The sequence below is a fragment of the Pipistrellus hanaki genome, assembly GCF_964339955.1.
Source record: "Pipistrellus hanaki genome assembly, chromosome: 5".
In the NCBI taxonomy this organism is placed as follows: Eukaryota; Metazoa; Chordata; class Mammalia; order Chiroptera; family Vespertilionidae; genus Pipistrellus; species Pipistrellus hanaki.
In genome coordinates, this window is record NC_140507.1 from 50,932,118 (window position 1) to 50,956,493 (window position 24,376).

At 38.7% G+C, this 24,376-nt stretch overlaps 1 protein-coding gene and 1 pseudogene across 6 annotated transcripts in view; one reads left to right on the forward strand and one right to left on the reverse strand.

The window, feature by feature from the left end:
- Positions 1-24,376, reverse strand: part of LRBA (LPS responsive beige-like anchor protein) — a 514,593-nt gene that overhangs the window by 489,302 nt on the left and 915 nt on the right. For all 5 annotated transcript variants that reach the window (XM_084884876.1, XM_084884872.1, XM_084884875.1 and 2 more), the window contains exon 2: positions 23,891-24,328. In XM_084884876.1, coding sequence (XP_084741002.1) covers positions 23,891-24,091 — 201 coding nt within the window. In that variant the 5' untranslated portion in view covers positions 24,092-24,328. The remainder of the gene's footprint in view (positions 1-23,890; positions 24,329-24,376) is intronic.
- The window catches only part of LOC311623129 (small ribosomal subunit protein eS27-like), a 249,116-nt pseudogene continuing 231,566 nt past the window's right edge, over positions 6,827-24,376 (forward strand). Inside the window, exon 1 of the transcript in view lies at positions 6,827-7,188. The product of the transcript in view is annotated as a small ribosomal subunit protein eS27-like (transcript). The remainder of the gene's footprint in view (positions 7,189-24,376) is intronic.

The window sequence follows — 24,376 nt, forward strand, 5'->3', positions numbered from 1 at the left end:
GCCATGCTGAATCCGGTTTGGCTCAGTGGATAGAGCATCGGTCTGTGGACTGGAAGGTCCCGGTTCGATTCCGGTTAAGGGCATGTACCTTGGTTGACGGCACATTCCCAGTAGGAGGTATGTAGGAGGCAGCTGTTCGATGATTCTTTCTCATCGATGTTTCTAACTCTCTATCCCTCTCTCTTCCTCTCTGTGAAAAATCAATAAAATATACTTTAAAAATAAAAATAAATAAAAGTCATAAGAAATGAAAAAAAGTTTCACATTTGTTCTAAAGTTGTGCATTTAAAAATAAAAGACAGTTCCCATTCAAAAAAAAAAAAAAGTACTTTAAGACTAAAGCAAGTCTTTGCTAGTTTTTCTGCCTCCTTGTGTAAAATAAAAGTTCATTTTCTAATAGCAATCAGGTAGCTTATACTAACTTGACTACCTGATACCAAACAATGCAGCTATTTCCTACCTGAAATTTTATCCAATGGCAATATACCCTCTGAAATGCTTCAGTGTCACATTCTCTCTGGGTTCAGATTACATAGACTCACTTTCTGTAAGTTAATAGTTTGGTCAAGTATCTTCTTAATAGTGTTAAAAGGAATGGCAAACTTAGAGGACAAGTACTGTAATTTTTAAAAATGTATCAAATCTAATCTTTTTGTTCTACATTAATATTTCAAAAGAAGCAAATTGTATAAAAGCAATGCATTTTGTAATGTAGAGATAAAACCTCTAATACAACTTTGTGGTGAAACATAAGTAAAAAGATGTCTGAATGAAAATTTGTGTGAATTTTTGCCAATTACAATTTCCTTTAAGAAAACAACTCATTATTATGAAAAATGGGAAACCAGGGTGAAGTATCAAGCATTTACCCTGTCTTTTCAAAGTCTTGATTTTATGAAGTTCTACTAAAAAATAGTTTCACACAACAACAACAAAAAGTTGTTCATATTTAAAATGCCAATTAATGAATGCAGGAAATAAATTTAAAACATCACTGTTTTGAACTCGTGATAAAATGGATTTAATTAATGGTTATTAGTGACTCCTAACACCATTTGGTAAAGGGTAAAAGTTTCAAGGGAGCTTGAAATTACCTGGATCAAGCTAATAATACCTAAACCCACTAGATTAGTAATCTCACACCCGGGTCCTAACATCACAGAGAGAAACACACTAGATTTATGTGCTTTCTTTTGGGATGCAGTAGTAAATACATAGCCTGCCTAAAAGGAATTCACACGACAAAAATAAGCAAACAAACAAAAGACAAAAACAAAAAAACCTGATCATAATCTAATTAAGTTTTGATCAATTTATAAAAACAAATCCAGACAGTGAAAAATTCTACAGAAAAAAGTGGCTCAGCCCTGGCAGGTTTGACTCAGTAGATAGAGCATCAGCTTGTGGACTGAAGGGTTCCAAGTTCGATTCCAGTCAAGAGCACATGCCCTGGTTGAGGGCTCAGTCCCCAGTAGGGGGCATGCAGGAGGCAGCCAATCAATGGTTCTCTCTCATCATTGATGTTTCTACCTCTCCCTTCCAATCTAAAATCAATAAAAATATTTTTAAATGACTCAATCCCATAGAAAAAAAGCAGATTGCAAGAAAAAAAGGAGGTGAGAGGAACCAAGACACTAAAAAATATTTGAGACACATATACCAAATGAACTGCCTATACATTATTTGATTCATGATTCAAATAATCAACTATATTTAAAACAAAACAAAAAATTAATAGATAATGAGAGAATATTTAACATTGATTATTCAATAAAATTTAGAAATTACTATGAATTGTTTTTAAGAATGATAAAGATACTGTGGTTTGATTTTTTTTTAAAGTCTATCTTTTAAAGATAGAACATGACATATTTACAAATTAAAAGGGAAAACACATTACGGAGTTACTTATGGTTACATATGATATTAATTAAGATGTATAAATACTAAAAGTTGATAATGAAATCAATTGACGACCTTATATTTTCTATCATTTTTAAGTTAAAATAAAAAGGATTGTGCTTGCCTAGTCTGGCTCAGTGGTTGAGTGTCAACCTATGAACCAGGATGTCACCCATGATTCAATTCGTGATCAAGGCACAAGCCCAGGTTGAGGGCTCGATCCCCAGTGTAGGGCATGCAGGAGGCAGCCAATCAATGATTCTTATCATTGATGTTTCTCTCTCTCTCTCTCTCTCTCTCGCTCTCACTCTCGCTCTCTTGCTCTCTCTCTCTCTGTTTCTCTCTCTCTCTTGTCCTCTTGCCCTCTTGCCCTCTCTGTTCCTCTCCTGAAATCAATAAAAATGTTTAGAAAGCATTGTTCTTTCTTAACTTAAATAATGAAATTGAAATTTATACATTCTTTCATACAATCCTCCAAAAGAAAATTTAAAACTTCATTAGCCAAAATAAGAGCACTAACTACATTTATCCTGCCCACCTAAAAATGTGACAGCTTCAATCAATCTTCAATAGCTCTATATTAGAAATTAACCAGAAATGCTTTTAAGCATCAGCAATGAAGTTTAGACAAGCAGAATATAAAAATCACTGCAAATGAAATCTATCAACAGTCATTAATCAAGTAACTACTATGCACAGGATCAAATACAAGATGCACTCATTGATAAGGGATAATATTCATGTTCCATGGGCAAAATTAACAATGAGATAGATGCAAAGCACTACAAAACAACTCACAGAACCAACAAGATTTACTTCACTACTCATAGCACAGTGATGGCATAAATGTTATGTGTCTTGAGTACCAACCAATTTGAAGAAACTAAAGACAAACCATTCCCCAATTAATTTTGTGTTCTTTGCATCTATCTGAATGTAGTGAATGATCAAAAAAACATATTTGAATAAGCCAAATCATTTAAAGTACTTTATACCCACTACTTAAGTTACTGCATTATTTGTAACCAATAGCAACAAACAACTCAGATATCTAACAGTGGTGGCACTGTAATGTGTCAACTTGGGTAGGCTGAACTCTATTTCTCAGAATCCCTTTCCTGTACATACCTAGTTAGGGTAATCCACGTGAGAAACTTTTGTGGGAAATATAAAGGGAAAAAGTTCGGTAGCCATTTTGTATCACAAACACATTTTCACCAAACTGATGGCTCCTCTCAATGGTGTGATACAATGGCTGGGCCTACCACCACCCTCCTTCCCCTACATTTTCTTTCAGCTTCTTACACTTCTGGGCCAGATATGTTTATAAAGTTTCACGACAAAGGAACCCAACTTCTGCAGGAGACACATAGCATCAAGGTCAGAGGCAACCAGCAAGACCTGACTTGTGTTATAGTCTGTTCTTGTGGGCCAAACTTGTACTTGTAGACTCCAGCTTATTCTTGCTCTCCTCTACTTTACATCCATCTTCTCTTTCTGAATGCCTCGTGAACTTTCAAACTCCAGATGAAATCAACATGAAAACAAGAGCTTTGCAGACACTGCTTAACCACTTCCTACAAATATATACAGTAAAATCTCTTCAACAAATCCACATTTAGAAGGTATTTGTGGGTGAGGCTTTTGTCTAATAATGAAACCCCAACAAGATTCACAGAAAACTCACAAAGTTCATAAAAGAGGCATATATGCAGAAACATGGGCAACTGGGCTGAGGAAACTAGAGACGGACCAAAAGAGAGAGGAAAGGAATCAGACCCCCAAAATTCTTCTGGAAGGAAGCAAGCTGACACTTCTGCTCAGCTGTAAAGATATGCCATCTTTCTGAATAAAGGAAACATGAATCAGATGCCAGAACAAAGAACCTAGAGGGCAAACCAAGAGCCCTGGAAAATCACTCCCAGCTTGAGATCTAACTGAGGAACTTTCAACATTTGCCTGGCCAGATTTCAGAACTACCGTAGACTAGTGGCACCCCTTCGTATTCCCCCTTTTTAAATAGGAATGTGTATAGCGAATTTTCAATGCCAGTCCACCATTATATGTTGGAGTGGGGAAGGGAGGCAGGTAACTTGTCTCTAGTTTTAAAGATTTATAGATCTGTCCACAAAAAGTTTTATTTAACAAAGTACAACTAAGGAGTCTTATCCATACTTGGACTTTTAAGTATGAGATGAAATGTGTGTTTGTTTTAAGCTTCTACATTTTGGGTTAATTTGTTATGCAACGCAGATCTGTTTAATAAATTGTTACATTAAAAAATAACTCGCCAAAACCGGTTTGGCTCAGTGGATAGAGCGTCGGCCTGCAGACTGAAAGGTCCCAGGTTCGATTCCGGTCAAAGGCATATAGTACCTTGGTTGCGTGCACATCCCCAGTAGGGGGTGTGCAGGAGGCAGCTGATCGATGGTTCTCTCTCATCGATGTTTCTAGCTCTATCTCTCTCTTCCTCTCTGTAAAAAAAAAAAATCAATAAAATATATTTTTAAAATATAAATAACTGGACAACACATCTCCCACAGACTGATGCTGGGTATAACTTCTCACCATAAACAATTAGAAAACTAAACAAGATAAAGAAACTACTTTCAGACACTGGACAACAGGCAGAACTGGTCTGTGATCCTTGAGAGAAGGGAAACAAATGAGGCAAGCTCACCTCCAACCATGTGCCTAGAGAAACTTTTTAAAGTACCCTAAAAAGCACAGCAGTCTCTAAGGATTGAAAAGACTGTAATCTCACTGAACTGAGGAGACAAAAATCTCTTGAGCTGAGGGGACACAGATCAAAGTCCAGGACAATTTAGGGTGCCTGGAATTCAAGGAGTAGAATACCAGAGAAGAAGTTACCTGAAAAATTGCTCTAGAAATCTAAACCCATGAGTATTTGGATGAATACTAAAAGCTTCACAGGCATGGGATGAGGCTTAGAACATCCCCAAGAGAATTACTGGGGAGTTATAAACTAAAATATTCTCACAGTTCACATAGGGCTGGGAAAGTCTGAATTCTGTCCAAGATACAAAGAGCTTGAACATGCAAGACTTTGAAGAGAGAATCTAAAAGGATCAAGCCTTAGTAGTATTGTTAAACTAATCTTAAAAGCTACTCTACACCCACCAGCAGTGTTTGAAAGCATGCTTTGACTCTGCCTTGAGGGAGCTGCAGAGCAGAGCAATGAAAGCTGCAGCTAAAACACCTCAAGATACCCTGCCTTTTAAGCAGACAAACTGGAACAGGATACAGAGGATTTCAAGAGTCAGGGAGAATTCTCTCTAAGAACAGACTCTCATACTCATCCCTGAGCTATGCATGTGACACACTCAAACCATCCTAAACTAGAGCTTTGATAATTTAACTGATCAAGTCTCAGAATAATCCCTGAATAGCACTACACAGGACAGAAGCAAAGAAGCAAGGCAAAGGTCACTGACACTGAACTGATTTTGATATACCATACACAGAAAGCAAGATAGAATTTGTGGTCTGACCCTAACCAAGTTATCACCTGCTAAAACAAAAAATCAACTTTCCCCAAAGAATATAACAGAACTCAGAGTCTACCAACATAACATTCACAAACTCTAAAATACAATCCAAAATTACTTGACATACAAGAGCCAGAAATGTGATGAATTTCAAGAAAAATAACAATAAACAAATGCCAACACCTAGATGACACAGACATTAGAATTATCAAAGATTTAAAGCAACTATCATAACTAAGCTTCAGAAGGCAAAGACATGTGAAAAGAATGGAAGATACAGGTTTTCAGCAGAAAAATCTTAAAAGGGAAAATATATTGAACCTGGACAGACTCATTATTATAATGGAGATGACAGAGGAAATAATCAGTAAATCCTAATATATTAAAACCCTGGGTCATAATAACCAGTAATGACTGAGGCTTGACCAACCAGAAGTTAGTCCAGACTGCTTCCACTGCAGGTGCAGTGCCCCAGCACTAACTGCTGAGGGGGCTGTGAATCAGGGCCAGAGAGAGGCCTGAAGAGAGAAGCAGAGACTAATCCGTTGCCTCTGAAGCAGCTTTTGATCAGCACTTGCCTCTTTCTCTCCCAGTCTGGCCAGCAGCCGAGCCTCCATTTTTCTCCAGGCCTCCACTGGAGCTGCTAATCAACCCCACCCTTCTGATCAGGCCCCAGTGATAGGCCCAGAGATGCTGACTGGCATAGGAACTACCAATCAGAACCAAATTAGCTGGCAGGGGAGGGCAGTTGGGGGCAAACAGGCAGAGGCAGTTAGGGGCAACCAGGCCAGCAGGGGAGGGCAGTTAGGGGCAATCAGGCAGGTGAGCAGTTAGGAGCCAGTAGCCCCAGATTGAGAGAGGAATGTTCTGTGGGATTGGGCCTAAACTGGCAGTCAGACATCTCTCAAGGGGTCCCCAATTGGAAAGGGTGCAGGCTGGGCTGAGGGACACACATCCCTGTGCACAAATTTCATGCACTGGGCCTCTAGTAACAAAATAAATCAATATAATTATCTTAACCTTGAAGAACAAAGAGAAGAAAAATGAAAAGGAAAAAAAAAGGGACTAATCTCAGGGAAATATGGGACAATAACAAAAAGCCTAACATACATATAACTGGAAACCCAGAAGAGGAGAGCAGAAAGAGACTGAGGCAGAAAAATATGTCACTGAACTTGACAAATTTGATGAAACACAGAGATTACTTTGAGTATGGTATCATTATGAGCTCAAACTTCACAGGACTGCAAAAAGCACTTCATCAGTGACGTAGACTTCAAATTTCATCCCTGCAATAGCAGACAGTAATTTTGATTACAGAATCCTACCCATTAAAAACTTAAGTACTCAGTCTATCAGATTGTGTGGGTATTGCCTCGGAGATCAGGATGGGCTACGCCAGCAAGAAGATCAACATGCCTTTGGCTAGAGATTTTACTACATCCATCCTTGGAAGAGGAAAAGAAAACACATAAAAAGAAAAGGCTAGTTCAAGTCCAAATTCTTATTTTATGGATGTAAAATGTCCAGGTTGCTACAAGATCACCATGGTTTTCAGCCATGTTCAGACGGTGCTTCTTAGTGTAGGTTGTTCAACAGTGTTGTGGCAGCCAACAGGAGGAAAAGCTAGACTCATAGAAAGGTGTTCATTTAGAAGAAAGCAACACTAACGATCCACACAGCTTCCTGAATTTGGGTTACTGGTATATCACAAAAAGCCTTATCAGTTTAGTAATTCTAGTTAATCTACCAGGATAATGTAATTACATTTAATTTTGTAAGTACCCAACAGTGATCTTCTATTGTATTTTGGTGTCAATTTTTCAATAAAGTTTTGATTATAGGGAAAAAAAACTTAAGCACTCAGATCATAGACATATTCACAAGTTAGGCGACTGAATACTAATCTAACATATATGTCATAAAAATAAGAAAAGAAAATTAAGTGAGGTAAAGAGATTAAGATACAGCAATTAGAAGTTCTACTCTAAAGTCAAACAGAGTAGAAAGAGAAATACACAAATATATGTAAATCCAACTGTAAGGTGGGATTCATTAGTTTTGCTGAAGTTCAGTTTTAATTGTCCATTTTTCTTACAAGGGCATTAAAGTGTTGTTTATAAATATAGGTTCAAAATTCACTATAACTCTTTTATTTTTTTTTAAATATATTTTATTGATTTTTTACAGAGAGGAGGAGAGAGGGATAGAGAGATAGAAATGTCGATGAGAGAGAAACATTGACCAGCTGCCTCCTGCACACCTCCCACCGGGGATGTGCCTGCAACCAATGTACATTCCCCTGACTGGAATCGAACCTGGGACCTTTCAGTCCACAGACCGATGCTCTACCACTGAGCCAAACCGGTTTTGGCAGATTATTTAAAGTCAATTTGACCTAATAACTAAATAAATAAATCTATAATAATAAAAGCATAATATGCTAATTAGACTGACAGTCAAACGACCTTCCAGGCAAAGCCCCAGGGGCCAAGGCAGAAGTGGTTAGGGGCAATCAGGCAGGCAGGCGAGCAGTTAGAGGTGATCAGGCAGGCAGGCAAGTGGTTAGGGGCAATCAGGCAGGCAGGCTGGCTAGCAGTTAGGAGCCAGCAGTTCCAGATTGTGAGAGGGATGTCTGAGGGGTCCCAGATTGCAAGAGGGTGCAGGCTGGGCTGAGAACCACCTCCCCCCATGCACGAATTTCATGCACTGGGCCTCTAGTAAATAAATAAAGACAGAGGATTCTTGCTATGGTAGAATGTCAAGGGCTGACTGGTAACTGTGAAATGAATGCTAGAATTTAAAAATTGTCATTTTGCAACTATCATAACAGAGATTTGTCTAGGAAAAAATCATCCATGAATGCAAAACCTAGGGAGAAATTTTGCTGAGAACAAGATAATTGCATGGTTTTAAAGCATCTCCTCACAGATTGTTTATAAATTGCAAGGGTAAAAATAATAGTTATAAAATGGAGAAATCGGACACCTTAAGCATATAATGAAAACCAAATGAACGTCATGGGACTCCATATTTGATGCCCTGAGAAAAACACTTCACTTTTTTTAAATGAACAATAATCTATTAAATAATAAAAAGACTGTATTATTAAAATAACCAACATCATAAAAGACACAGAAAGGCTGTGAGACTAAATAGACACAATAGGTAAATTCTGTATCTGACCCCAGAGTAGATCCTAATGGAAAGAGGAGGAAAAAGCACAAGAAAACATGAAATATGGATTGTATATTAAAAATATTGTATCAAAGTTAAATTTATTGAATAATTAAAGCTGAACATTATATTTTGGTTATGTAAGAGATATCTCTCATCTTAAGAAATATACACTATTGCCAAAACCGGTTTGGCTCAGTGGTAGAGCGTCAGTCTGCGGACTGAAGGGTCCCAGGTTCGATTCCGGTCAAGGGCATGTACATTGGTTGCGGGCACATCCCCAGTGTGGGGTGTGCAGGAGGCAGCTGTTCAATGTTACTCTCTCATCGACATTTCTAGCTCTCTCTCTCTCTCTCTCTCTCTCTCTCTCTCTCTCTTTCTCTCTCTCCCTTCCTCTCTGTAAAAAATCAATAAAATATATTAAAAAAAAGAAAGAAATATACACTGACATTTAGGAGTATGTTCAACTTTAAAATGTCAGAAAAAAACTGTGCATACATGTATAGAGAAGCAAGCAATGCTAAAACAAATAGAAGAGATTATTAACAGATGAATCTATTAGTAAAACAATATGCAGATGTTCTTGCAACTTTTGAGAGAGAGATGTTCTTGCAACTTTTAAAAAATATATTTGTATTGATTTCAGAGATGAAGGGAAAGGAAGAGATAGAAACACCAATGATGAGAGAGATTCATTGATTGGTTGCCTCTTGCATACCACACATAGGGGATTGAGCCCGCAGTGCCCTCGACCAGAATCGAAGCCTAGGACCCTTCAGTCTGCAGGTAGACACTCTAGCCACTGAACCAAACCAGCTGGGGCTATTTTTGCAACTTTTAAGTTTGCAATTATTACCAAAGTTTTTTAAAAGTCTAAGTGATAAGAAAGCTTTGTTTTAGAATTAAATAATTTATCTCTTTCTCAGTCATGCATAAAATGATGCATTTTACAATTAATAGCATCTTTCTGTGAGTGAAAAATAGTAAGTGAATAGGTAAAAAAAAAAAAAACACACACACACACAACTCAGTAAGTTTTCTTCATGTAACTAACAAACTTTTAGGGAAAAACACAGAAGACCCACCATGTACACTAAATTAAGACTACTTAGAAGTACAGGAGATTGATATTAACAATCTGGTCTTCAAGCAATTGGAACTGTAATTATTCATTGTTCCTTTAGTCTCATTCTATAATTTGTGTGCTTAATTACAACTGTAAAAGTACCTATATATACTGCAAGAAAACCAATATACAGCTATTTATAGCATTTAATACACTTTAAATAGGCTTTAAATGTCCAAAAAATAAAATTCCCCTTGAAAACTAGGCTTAGAGGGAACTGAAAATTCTTAGATTGGTTAATTTATAAGTTACCATCCAATATTAAATGCTGGTAAAGAACAAACTAAAGGAAAGGAGAAAAAAATACAAGATTATAGTAAATCTGAGACTCAAACACAGTAAGTAGTAAAAGCACAATTCAACTGTCAGAGAAATCCCCATAAAAATGCTAGGATTACCAGAGACTGCATGTTACAATGTTTTGACAAAGAAAACCCACAGAATTAAAAACACAGTTTTCTTTAGTAATTTCCATAATCTTTACTACTGCATTTCTACTTCTGGAAGGAGCTAAGATGGGTCGAATAAAGACTACAGAGGATAGATAGTGAACAAAGAAGCCACAGAATGTAGGGCAATGCTTATCAGTATAGCCAAATGAATCAGGAAACTATGAATGTAATGTAAGAAACAGGCAATTCACTGAACTGGGAAAACAATTTTAAAACCCACATTGTGACCTGCGTATTTACGCAAATGACACGTGCATAATGGAAATGGGAGGGGAAAATAAAACTGTGTGCTAATTTCCTAAGAATTATCCAGTCTGATGATTTTTCTACTTTCTTGAAAATTTTCCATTCCAACTAGCTGCTACAAATGTGAATTCAGTGAATATCTTTTTTTTAATGCATTCATATTGAACTATTAAATGTAGAAAAAGAACTGAACTGAACTAATATTGTCACATACAGTACCTTCAAGTAAGTCAAATCATTCACCATAAGCTGGTCCAGCATTGTCACACGTTTCCTCTAAATTTCTTCTAAGATGTCAAAAATTGAAATCTGCAATAATGTAAAAATATTCCTCTCTACTTCGTATTTTTGTTAGTATAAAAATCATTATTGTAAAAAGAAAATGATACATAGAAACAAGTATAATGGGGGTTGCCTGGGGCTGGGAGTGAGTGGAGAATGTAGTTATTATTTAATCAACACAAAGATTCAATTTTACAAGATGAAATCCGTTATAGTAATGATAGTTGTACAACATGATTGTACTTAATATCACTGAACAGTATTGGTATACTTAAAAATGGTGAAGGTGAGCCGAGGCCGGTTTGGCTCAATGGATAGAGCGTCGGCTTGGGGACTGAAAGGTCCGGGGTTCGATTCCGGTCAAGGGCATGTACCTTGGTTGCGGGCATATCCCCAGTAGGGGGTGTGCAAGAGGCAGCTGATCGATGACTCTCTCTCATCGATGTTTCTAACTCTCTATCTCTCTCCCTTCCTCTCTGTAAAAAATCAATAAAATATATTTTTTTTAAAAATGGTGAATGTGGTAAGCTTCATGTTATATACACCTTACCAAAATAAAAATAAAAAAGAGGGGGTAAAGAAAATGATAGTTGGTAATCCAACAACAAGAGGTAAAAGAAATGCTATAGAAATTAGACTAAAGAACCCAAAACCTAACAATTTACAGATATTCAGCAAATAGATAAATTATACTACCTAATTCAATAGTTCTCAAGAGCATCATTATGTTACCAAAATAGTATAACAAATATTCAAGCTAATAACGTAAATTATTTCAAATGTGGTTAAATTATTTGTTTTTAAGTCTGGTGTTCAAAGAAGGTTTAGGTGCGTGCAGGGTATTGAGAAGACTGCAAGGAAGGAATGTAGGTTAGGTATCTACTCTGCTGAGGTGGTAAAGACCTGGCCACAGCTGGCCTCTAGTATACTCAGGCAAGCAGGCCGGTTTGGAATCAAGCCAGCAGTGGAAACAACAGAGTGAAGGGAACGAAGCCCTAGCCTAGGGCACCCTTCTCCCCAGATGTATGGCAACAGTCCTTGCTCTTAAGGGACTGAGGCACACAAACCCTTCACCTTCTGACTCAATTCTCCATAGAAAGGTATTTATTGTGATTACATTTTCATAACAATTTTGGAAAGTTCGTGAACTTTATTTAAAACTAGTATTTCATGCAAAGAGCTCCTTTAAAACCTTTTGAGAAACATTGGTACACTCTACTTCAAAAGATGGGTTAAGTAGCCCTAGCTGGTTTGGCTCAGTGGATAGAGTATCAGCCTGCGACTGAAGAATTCCGGGTTTGATTCAGGTCACAGGCATATGCCCAGGTTGCAGGCTCGATCCCCAGTAGGGGGAGTGCAGGAGACAGCTGACCAATGATTCTCTCTTATCATTGACGGTTCTCTCTCTCCTTCTCCCTTCCTCTGTGAAATCACTAAAAATATTTTTTTAAATAAAAAAGGTGGTAAAAGTAAGGATGATCCTGGAGATAGAATTAAGAAATCAGTAAGGGAGACGTAGTATAGTAGACAGGCTCTAAGATGTCTCCCAATAATTCTCACCCCCTAGTATTCATGCCCTTGTACACAGGCTCTACCACTCTTACATTGCTGGGGGGAATGTAAAATGGTACAACTCAAAAACATACAAAAAAAAAAAAATGAAAGAAAAGTTCACTTAAGTACAAAGAGCTTTTTTTTAAGTATAGAAAAATCAGGGTAAATATTTAGAATTCAATTTGTTTTGTGGATTCTTGAACAACTTTAAAAGAGAAAATATGCCATCGAGAGAAAAGTTTTCATGAGTGACTTAAAAAAAATAAGTTGAAAACTAACAAATGTTTTTAGATATTTTAGTCAGATTTTTAAAATTCTATTTGCATAATATTGAGCAACTTAATCCCCTGTGCTTATATTACTTTCCAATTTAACAAACTCAGCAAACAATGTCTGTTACTGATACTTAATCTACATGTCCTGTTTATGTTCTCATTTATACTATTCTCACAGTTAAGAAGTGTTTCTGTAATTCCTTTTTTATTTTATGAATAGTTCAACAACTATTTACTTTGTCTAAACAATTATACATAACAAGTTCGTGCATGGGCCGAAACCAGTTTGGCTCAATGGATAGAGCGTCGGCTTGGGGACTGAAGGGTCCCGGGTTCAATTCTGGTCAAGGGCATGTATTGTACCTTGGTTGAGGGCATATCCCCAGTAGGGGGTGTGCAAGAGGCAGCTGATCAATGACTCTCTCTCATTGATGTTTCTAACTCTATCTCTCTCCCTTCCTCTCTGTAAAAAATCAATAAAATATATATTTTTTTAAAAAAAATTCGTGCATGGGTGTGGTCTGGCCAGCTTGCCCCATTTGGGGCTGATCCAGTTCAACTCCCAATCAAACTCCCAGTCAAGGGAACAATTTGCATATTAGCCTTTTATTATATAGAACTAGAGGCCCAGTACACACAAAATTCATGCATGGGTAAAGTCCCTAGGGTTGGCATATCGGGGCCTTCCAGCTGCTAGCCAGAACCTTCCATCCCCCAGCTGCCAGCTGCCAGCTGGGGCCTTCCTTTGTTCCACACCACCCCCTGGTAGTCAGCACACGTCATAGCAAGTGGTCAAACTCCCAGTAGGTTAAACTCCCAAGGGGACAATTTGTATATTAGCTGCTCATTATATAGCATAATAACTGTTAGTCACTGGGGGGGGGAAGCATACAAATTATCAATATTAGGTGTACCAGTTAATAAGGTAGATTTTTTCAATAGATGGAGTTACACATATGTTGATATATATGCCATTTGATATGTATGCTATTTTGTTGTATTGACAACAAGCTTCAAAACTTCATATATCAAATTTTCTGAAGGTGTTAACATCATAGATATTTTTACATCTAAAAATGTCAAATTTCATGCCAAAAAAAAAAAGAGCATTTGTGGGAAGTTTTAATTCATTACTTTATTTTGAAGAAAAATGCTGCTGAATATTTCAAGAAAGTTATGGTGAACATGCTCCATCTCAAGATACTTGTGAACGCTGGTTTTAAGTGCTTTAAAATTGAAGATTTTTATGTGAAAGACAAAGAATCTCCAGGTCAACCAAAAAAGTTTGAAGACCAACAACTACAAGTATTATTGGATGAAGATGCATGTCAAACTCAAAAACAACTCACAGAAAGATTAAACATTGCTCAGCAAACAATTTCCCATCATTTACAAGCAATGGGAAAGATTTTAAAAGAAGAAAAATGGGTGCCACATCAACTGAACGAAAGACAAATGGAAAACCGAGAAGTTATCAGTAAAATGTTATTTCAACGGCACGTAAGATCATTTTGCATCGAATTGTAACTGGCAATGAAAAGTGGATTTATTTTGATAATCCCAAATGCACAAACCATGGGTTGATCTAAGTCAACCATCAACATCGACTGCAAGCCCAAATCGCTTCAGAAAGAAGACAATGCTCTGCATTTGGTGGGATCAGGAAGGTGTGGTGTATTATAAGCTTCTAAAACCAGGAGAAGCCAAAACCGGTTTTGCTCAGTGGATAGAGCGTCGGCCTTGAGGTTCAATCCCGGTCGAGGGCATTGCCTTGGTTCCGGGCACTTCCCCAGTGCGCTGTGTGCAAGAGGCAGCTGATTGATGTTTCTCTCTCATCGATGTTTCTAGCTTTCTATCCCTCTCTCTTCCTCTCTGTAAAAACTCAATATATTGCCGAAACCGGTTTGGCTCAGTGGTAGAGCGTCGGTCTGCGTACTGAAGGGTCCCGGGTTCGATTCCGGTCAAGGGCATGTACCTGAGTTGTGGGCACATCCCCAGTAGGGGGTGTGCAAGAGGCAGCTGGTCAATGTTTCTCTCTCATCGACGTTTCTAGCTCTCTAGATCTCTCCCTTCCTCTCTGTAAAAAAATCAATAAAATATATATTTTTTTAAAAACTCAATATATCAACAAATATATTTTGAAAATATATCAACAAATATATTAAAAAAATTAAAAAATAAAACCAGGTGAAACCATTAATACTGATTGCTACCAACAACAAATAATCTATTTGAACCATGCTTTGATGATGAAACAACCAGAATGTACCATAAGACATGGCACAGTAATTTTCCTTCATGACAATGCACCATCATACACTTCAAAACCAGTTAAAGACACAATAAAAGATCTTGCCTGGGAAGTATTAACCCACCCGCTGTATTCACCAGGCCTTGCTCCTTCAGATTACCACTTGTTCTGACTGATGAAACATGCATTCTCTGAACAGCACTTCAAAACATACGAAGAAGTGGAAAATTGGGTCTCCGAATGGTTTGCCTCAAAACAAGAAAAGTTCTATTGGAACAGTATCCACAAATTACCTGAAAAATGGGGGAAATATGTAGCTAATGATGGACATTACTTTGAATAAAGCACTTTTGATGTTTCTCTTGAAATTATCGTGTTTCTTTGATTACAAAATTCGCATTATTAACCAGTACAGGTGCTATATTTTTCCACTCAAGAGCCATAGATCAACTCACCATCACTGAATATAAAAAACTTATCCTGCCCAAGAATGTCTGAAAATTGATTAAGAACCATAAGTGAGCCAAACCTAGGTCCTGGGTGCCAGAGGGGAGCCGGTGCTGGCAGCAAGGGAAGAAAGGCCTATTCTTGCACGAGTTTCATGCATCAGGCTTCTAGTAGTTTATAAATATCAATAAAAATATTGTTCCAATTAATTCATTATCCATTGAACAAAGATCTTATTAGACAAGGAGAAAACTTTTTTCAGTTCTCAAGCAATAGATTTATCTCTAACAAGTATAAGTAATCAAAACCTCATCAATTTTTCATCTTTCGGTAAAAGTATTCATAGAAAATCCAGCCCCACACCTCTCTAAAACTTCAATTTTTATGGAACATCAATTCCTAAAAGATTGATGGAATAAATCTGAATAATAGAATTTTGACAAATACATGCAAAAACTCAGATGCAATAGAGACAACTAAAGTTGGAGAATGAACACCAGATGGTTATATAACGTTAGAAGGGAGTCATTTGTTGTCCTATTTCCCACCTTAAGTAGGAATCCACTCTATAAATTCCCTAATATGAAGTCCTCTAAAACCTCCAACGACAAGAAATCTCTGCTTCACAAAAGTACATTTCAATACCACATATTAAACTTGGACAAACTCAATTAAATCTTTGAAGAATCAAAAGACATAACAATTATATATACACAAAAAAATCTTTTTTAAAAATATGTATTTTTATTGATTTCAGAGAGGAAGGGAGAGGGACAGAGTTAGAAATATCAACGATGAGCTGAAACCAGTTTGGCTCAGTGGAGAGAGTGTCGGCCTGCAGATTGAAGGGTCCCGGGTTCGATACCGGTCAAGGGAATGTACCTTGGTTGCGGGCACATCCCCAGTGGAGGGTGTACAGGAGGCAGCTGATCGATGTTTCTAGCTCTCTATCCCTCTCCTTTACTTTCTGTAAAAAATCAATAAAGTATATCTTAAAAAAAAAAAAAAAGAAATATCAATGATGAGAATCATTGATCGGTTGCCTCCTACACACCCCCTACTGAGGATCAAGCCCGAAACTTGAGCATGTGCCCTTGACAGGAATCAAACCCAGGACACTTCAGTCCGTAGGCCGATACCTATCCACTGAGCCAAACTAGCTAGGGCCACATAAAAACATCTTTAAAATTCTAAAATCAGCAAACTTTCATGAAATTAATCATTTAGAAGAAAAAAAAAAAAACTGTATAATCTTAACAGATTTTTTTTTACTGTTTCCTTTATTTTGTTTTTTACTTTGTATTTTGTCGCATCAGCTTTTAAGCCAAAGATTCATTAAATATCCGCACATGGGTAAACAACTTGACAGGCAGTTTGCATTTTTCATTGTACAAGTTTGAGTTACCTCAATATCTGTTTTACCCCTGATAAGAACAAATTTATTTATTTTCAAAATAGTCTGCCATTCAGTTGATTTGCATATTAGCCTTTTATTATAATAGGACTAGAGGCCCACTGACAAATTCGTGCATCGGTGAGTCCAGCTGGCCTGGCCCCAATTGGAGGAGACAGAGGAAGGTTGGCTGGCCATCCCACCCCAATGGGGCCTGATCCCATACCGACTGGGGGGAGCGACCTCAGGCGATTGGCCAGCAGGCCCCGCCCAGAATTGGGGTGGAGGGGATATTGGGGGCAGGGCCAGCCATGGGGAGGGGCTGTGGGCAGTGGACTGGCCAACCCTGTCCCCAAATGGGTTGGGTGCAAATTGGGGATTAACAGCAGGGGGAGCGACTGTGGGAGGTTGGCCAGCTAGCCCCACCCCCAAATGGTGTGCAGGGGGTGCCTGGAGGCAGAGCTGGCTGGGAGGAAAGGCTGCCGGACATTTGGGGTGGGAGAGGCCAATCAGGGGCAGGACCGGCCTTGGGAAGGGCTGCAGGAGGATGGCCAGTCAACCCCATGCCCCCATTGGGCCAGTCTGCTGACCTCAGTGGGTAACATGGCGTTCTTGTTGCTAGCTTTTTATATATACAGACTAGTGGCCCAATGCTTGAAATTTGTGCACGGGGGGAGGGAGCAGTCTCTCAGCCCAGCCTGCACCCTCTCCAATTTGGGACCCCTCAGAGGCTGTCCAACTGCCGGTTTAGACATCCCTTTCTCTTGCAATCCAGAACTGCTGATACCTAACCACTCTGTCTGCTGGCCTGATTGCCCCCAACTGCCACCCCTTCCAGTCTGATCGCCCCTAACTGTCCCCCCACTCCCCTCCCCACCAGCCTGCTTGTCCCCAACAGCCACCCCCTGCCTGCCTCCTAGCCCCCAACTGCTCCTTCCTTCCAGACTACTGTCACCCTTGCCAGTCTGCTTGCCTGCTTACCCCTAAATGCCCTCCTCTCCTGGCCTGATTGCCCCTAACCACCTCTGCCCTGCCACCATGGCTTTGACCAGAAGGATATCCAGAAGGTCTCCCAGTCTAATTAGCATATTACCCTTTTATTAGTATGGATCCTTGGCCAGCAAACTGTGGCTCCCGAGCCACATGCGGCTCTTTGGCTCTTTGAGTGTGGATCTTCCAAAAAACACCATGGCCTGGGCAAGTCTATTTTGTAGAAGTGGCATTAGAAGAAGTTTAAGTTTAAAAAATTTGGCTCTCAAAAGAAATTTCAGTCGCTGTACTGTTGATATTTGGCTCAGCTGAGTAATGAGTTTGCCGACCACTGGTATAGATTGTGTTATTTTCCACATGAACAAACATAAGCTTACTTCTGCCCCACCCTGTATTTTAATAATTTTTTAATGTTTTTAAGATCTAGATTTCTAATTCCTGAAAATCAAAAGGTATTATACCATTGGGCCCATGTTACTGTAAAACAACAATCAGCTAGAATGGAATAGCAGCATAGTCAATACTAGCAGAAGCTTTGTTTGATGTGCTCAACTCCTCAGGCAGTAAGTTGTCACACTGTTACTATTTAGCAAGGCCTCTTATCCATGGAGAATATGTTCCAGGACCCCCAGTGGATGACTATGCTTTTCCTATACAACTATTTTTTAAAAACCACTTTTGCACTTGGGGGCCATTATTAAATAAAATAAAGGTTACTTAAACATAAGGACTACAATAATGCACTAATAAATGAGAGTTACTAAATGACTAACTGGGGTAAGGGTTGAACCTTTTGAATTGCTTATTTCTGGAATTTTCTCTTCCTTCATTTGGACCAAGAGTCACTGCAGGTAATCAAAACTGCAGAAAGTAAAACTGCAGGTAAGGGGATACTACCATAATAAAAAATTATATTCCACCTTTTAAGCATCAATGCTTCAATTAAATTCTTATACTCTTTAAACAAACAAAAATTACATGAAAACATGCATTTGTCACCAGATCATGAGAAACACTATTCTTGAATTAAATAACATTGAATACCTTTAAATGCCTGATAGAAGCCTTAACCTCAGCATCAAATTTCTGAAAACATGCCAATACACTAATTATTCTGGGTCCAAACATTTGACAAATAACATCAGCATACAGATGAAGACAAAAATAAAATGGTTTTAAAGTGCAACCAGAAGAATGTAAAAGTTGACCAGAAGTTTGAAACACTTGAATACACAGGTGTACCATTAATCAAAACTTATCTGTAAAACAGACTTGCAAAAGGAATTACAAGAAGGGTGGTAAATTTCAAAGGACTTTATAGCAGAGTAAGTGCAAGTCAAATTAGCAAAGTTGGGAAGCAGAACTTTGTAGAGAAAGACTTCTCAAGTTATATGGCTCTACCATATAACTCTACCACTAATTTGAACAATTCTGGGGGATCAGAGTTTATTTAATTTTAACAGCATAACTTTATTATAGTAGTTAATATGTCAGAATCAATAGAACCTATTTTTTTTATTTTAAATAACATTTTTGTGAGGTGTTTGTTTGTTTTTTTGTTGTCTAAAGTTTTATGTATGTCTCCTTTTTCCCCAATTGATCCACCCCAAGTCATTTCCACCCCACTGCCCCAGTATCTATGTCCATTAGTTATGCTAATATGCATGCATACAATTCCTTTGGGAACATAACCTTATTTTAATAAAAGACCTGAGCCCTGGCTGGTTTCTCAATGGTTAGAGTAGGGGTGTCGAACTCAATCAGAGAAGGGGCCAAAATCTAAAATCCAGCCTAAATCTCAGGCCGAATGGTTTACTGAACAGTCATAAACTGACAATGTCATAAACTGACAGCGGAGTGCAGTGATGACAGCACGGTGCAGGCCACATTGCAAGGCCTGGCGGGCTGGATTTGGCCGGTGGGCCTTGTGTTTGACACATGTGCGGTTAGAGCATACCCTTCTCTCTTTTCCTCCCTCTCTCCCTGGGTTGCAGATTCCCTGCCAACCCCCAGTCGGGCACATGCAGGAGGCAACCAGTCAATGTGTCTCTCTCACATGGATGCTTCTCTCTCTCTCGCTCTCGCTCTCCTCCTCCTTCTCCCCTCCCTCTCTGAAAAGCAATGTTAAAAAAAAAAATCCTCAGGTGAGCATTAACAATAAACAAATAAATGGCTGAAACACAGAAAAATGTTATGATAGCTACTAATGACCCAGTGCATGAAATTTATGCCCTCGGGGGGGAGGAGAGAATCCTTCAGCCTGGCCTGCACCCTCTCATAGTCCAGGAGCACTCAGGGGAATGTCCAACTGCCGGCTTAGACCCATCCCCATGGCCTAAGCCAGCAGCTGGACATCCTTAGCACTGCCACAGAGGCAGGAAAGGCTCCCACCACTGTCACTAACCATTGAGCAACCAGCTGTGAGCCCAGCTTCTGGCTGTGCAGTGCTCCCCAGTGGGAGCGCACTGACCACCAGGGGGCAGCTCCTGCATTGAGTGTCTGCCCCCTGGTGGTCAGTGCGTGCCATAGCGATCAGTCATATTAGTCTTTATTATATAGGATATTATATAGGATAATAGTATGAACTCCCTAATAAAAATCCTGTAAAGATAGGTTAAAAGAGGAACACACAGGAGGAATAAATGATATTGGTAATGTACTGGTTAAGTTAGATGGAAGGTTGGTAGGGCTTATATTGTTATAGTATTTCATTATTTAGTTATGTTATATATTCTGTAGTCTACATCTGACTTTTACAGTTTTAGAAATTTTAACCTGAAAAAAAAAAAGCTAATGATAAACTTTCTACACCCACATTCTGAGTGAAAAAAACTAAAATGTTCTCTTACTTTTAAGGTGTTTTTAAAGCAGTTTTTTTTTATCTATTTAAATATTTAATAAGAAATTGAATGTACTGATGGAGGTTTCACCATTAATATTTAGCAAGACCAATGATTTTTGTGCCCTTACATTGGGGAAACCTATACCTAAACTATAAACACCTGTCAGAGAATCACACAATTCTCCATCAACTCAAGAGACAGATATATTCCTGGAAAGGTTGCCATTCCCAGAATCATCAAATTGGAGGCAATCTAGTTAAGCTTTCAGTATTTCAGTATCCTTATCTGTAAAATGAGACAGAGGTGTACCTAGGAGATATTGTAGATTCAGACCACGACATAAAACCAGTATCACTATAATGCAGATTTTAATCTTTTTGGTGGTCGAGGGTCTTGCCTCCAATTTGTTTAAAAAATAAAAAATAAAAACACCCATGAAGCACAATAAAGCAAAGCACATTTAACAGGAGGAATGAAGAATTAAAAAAAAAAAAAAAAAAAACATGTAAAGCACCTGGCCCATTGCCTGGTAAGTAGTAATAACTTTTTAAAAATTACTGGAAGCATCTGTCCTCATTTTGGCTCAAGTAACCTTTTATAAGAAATTTTTAAGAATAAAAATCATTTATTAGCGGGGCCAGCATGACTCAGTGGTTAAACCTTGACCTATGAATCAAGAGGTCACGATTCGATTCCTGGTGAAGGCATAAGCCCAGGTGTGGGGCATGCAGGAGACAGCCAATCAAGGATTATCTCTCATCATTGATGTTTCTATCTCTCATTCTCTCTCCCTTCCTCTCTGAAATCAATAAAAAATTTAAATATTTTTTAAATTTTTTAAGTAATACAATCATTTATTATAACAGTGCAATTCCCGTCCTTGAACAGAATTAAGGCTAAGGCTGACAGCCATCAATGCACTTGTATTAACAACATTGAGATGAACTAGATTATCAAATTCCCAACATTTCAGCTCCCCAAATTTTTTGAAAACTGGCCAACACCCTAGATATCCATGAAGGAGCATAGAAAACATCATAAGAGAGAATGGAAAGAAAGGAACTAATCAGGTCCTCTCAACAACTTTCTCTGCTTTCTGTGAGATGAGTGGATGTAACAACAGATTTCCCCTCTCCTCCTACAGGAGCATCTATTATCCTGCAAACAACTGTGAGGGACTTAACCAATAACCTTAAAATCTCTACCAGGATTACAGTTCTGGGCAGCATATAAGCAACTGTTACCACATTTTTTAATTTTCCTTAATGATAAGATTCAAGTGATTCAAAGAACAGAGCAGTTCAAATCTTCTTCCTGCCAGAGGAAAGTTGTCTTTTACACACAAACAATTAATTATCATCAATCACTATCACAGCTGTGTGTTCACAAGTACATGAGGTTTAGATAAAGGGGGGGGGGGGGGGGGGGAAGGGAGGGAAGAAACCTGAAAAGGAAACCTTTCAATTCAAGAGTCTCTATTTTGAAGTAAAGGAATATATCAATCTACCACTTATCTCCTTGAGATTCACAAACTTTTAGTTTATTTTTAAATATTATTTGTATTGATTTTTATTGAAAGAAAGGAAGGAAAGGAAAGAGGAAGGGAGAGAAAACATTGATTTCTTGATCCACTCATTTATAAATTCATTGCTTACTTCTTCTATGTGCCCTAATCTGAAATCCAAACCAGTATGGGGACAGCGCTCTAACCAACTGAGCTACCCAGCCAGGGCAAGGCTCACAAACTTTTAAAGAACCCCCCTCAACATACACACCCACACCCATCCACACCCTCCCCCCTCCCCCATTCCCCCCCCCACACACACACACACACACACACACAATCCAACAAAACACTGGTAATTATTGAAGATAACAGGGTTCTTTATACTTTTTATACCATTCTATTTTACGGTGTACTTGAAATTTCCCATAATATGTAGTTAAAAACATGGGTCTATAGATGTTTATACCTAAGTTCCAAATACAACAAACTGGTAGAGAAATTGTTCTACCTACTGTTCAAAGTTTTCATATTTTAAAAGTGAATTTCATCTAGCTATTTTCTCATTCTAGAAGTTGTATTGCAGGTGACCAGACTATTAGCAAAGGTGCAGTGAAGGGAATAATTAACTGCCCTGAAATAAAACGAGCCTAACCTTGAAAACACAGAGGCAACAAGGAAAGGTGCAAAATAATTATTACATTCATTTTCGTCCCCACCTGTTATGTTCTAACACAGGTGATTATGTGGAAGAGGAGGAAGTATTTTAAGGCTAACTTTACTTTTTATTCTTTAAAAAGTTGATGGGCAACAGAGGTTGGAATAAAGAAATCTAAAAAGCCCTCATTAAAAATAATCATTTCTGTAGCATCTGAGATCTTACTCTCGGTATATGTCATCAGTTTGGCTCAAATAAACTCATAAAAACTAAAAAAAACTTTTTTAAAAAATAAAGAAACCTTTCTAAGAACAGAAAATGAAAGTACTGCATGTCCATCTTTATAAAATAACATTCATAGTTCATAATGGTATAACCAGCACCTTCCAGTGACCAAATATGTTAATTGCTAGACAGGAATTTTAAAAAAAAAGATGATTCTATCTGCTAAAATCCTCTTTTCAAATAACCATCCAACCGTTCGATGATTGAGCTCCAACCTATGAGCCAGGAGGACACTGTTGGATTCGCTGTCAGGGCCTCTACCTGGGTTGCCTGCTGGACCCCCAGCAGGGGGCGTGCAGAAGGCAGCGGATCAATGACTTATCACTGATGTCTCTCTCCCTCTCTCTCTCTAAAATCAAAAATAGATTTTAAAAAATAAAAGTAAACTGCCATTCCACTTTCACAATATAGCCCTCACATTCATTCCAAAATTTGATATTTGTTAGTTACGCCTACAAACAGGACTGGTCAAGATTGAAAATAAATGCTAACTTCGCAGCAAATTTATCTTTCATCAACCCTATGAACAAAAATGCTGTGTTCCAAACTTACAGCAAACTATAACTTAGGCAGACTCAAAAGGCCCTGACATCGCATTACCACTTACATTACTTCCCGAGTCGAAAAAGAGGTCACCAGAACTTATTCGAATTGTCAAAGAGAAATGCAGACTTACTTATGTTCTCTCTCCCCAAAATAATTAATAGAATACAACTCCTCTGGAAAGCCCCAAACTATTTCCACTAGCAAACATTTACTTTCTTGGTACCAAAGGGACCGGGAGCATCTTCATTTTACATCATTTCCCTTACACTGAAAGATACAAGACCCTGTATCTTTCAGGTCAGTTTCCACCCATGGGAAAAAAGCCATCCTCGGTTTGAGTGAAGAAGGCACATGGCTCCCTCTTTTCACTGCTTGTTCCTCAACCCAATGGGGGGGAAAAAATAAGAAGAGGAGGAAGAATATATGCTTTTAAAACAGGTATCCACTTACCAGGTTAAAGACAGTCTCTACGATATCCCTGTTGGACACTTCTCCAACTTCAACCAGCCCGGTCAGCACTGCAAACTTCATCCGGATGCCCCTGATGGGGAGCCCGGGCGCCAGGGACAAGGCTTCTTCTCCTCTCCCTCCGCCTCCCCCGTCATCACCTGTTGGCGGCGGGGAAGGGACCTTCGCGTCCTCGCTGGCCATGGCCAGTTCCCGGGAAGAAGCAGCTCGAGTCACTCACAGGACGGCAGCCGCTGCCCTCGGGTAGGAGCACACACGCGACCCTCCCCCCCCCCCAAAAAAAAAAGAAAGGGTCCCTCTCCCAAGTTGCGGAGAAACCCCCAAAAGCAGTCCGAGCGGAAAAGTCCTTGGCGTCGCCCTCCTCCTCTGGGAGAATAGTCGTCCAATCTCTCGCCCCGAGGCTGACAACAACGCCAAAGCCTATTGGAAGATGAGATAAACGTGAAAATAGGCTAGGATTTTGTGTTG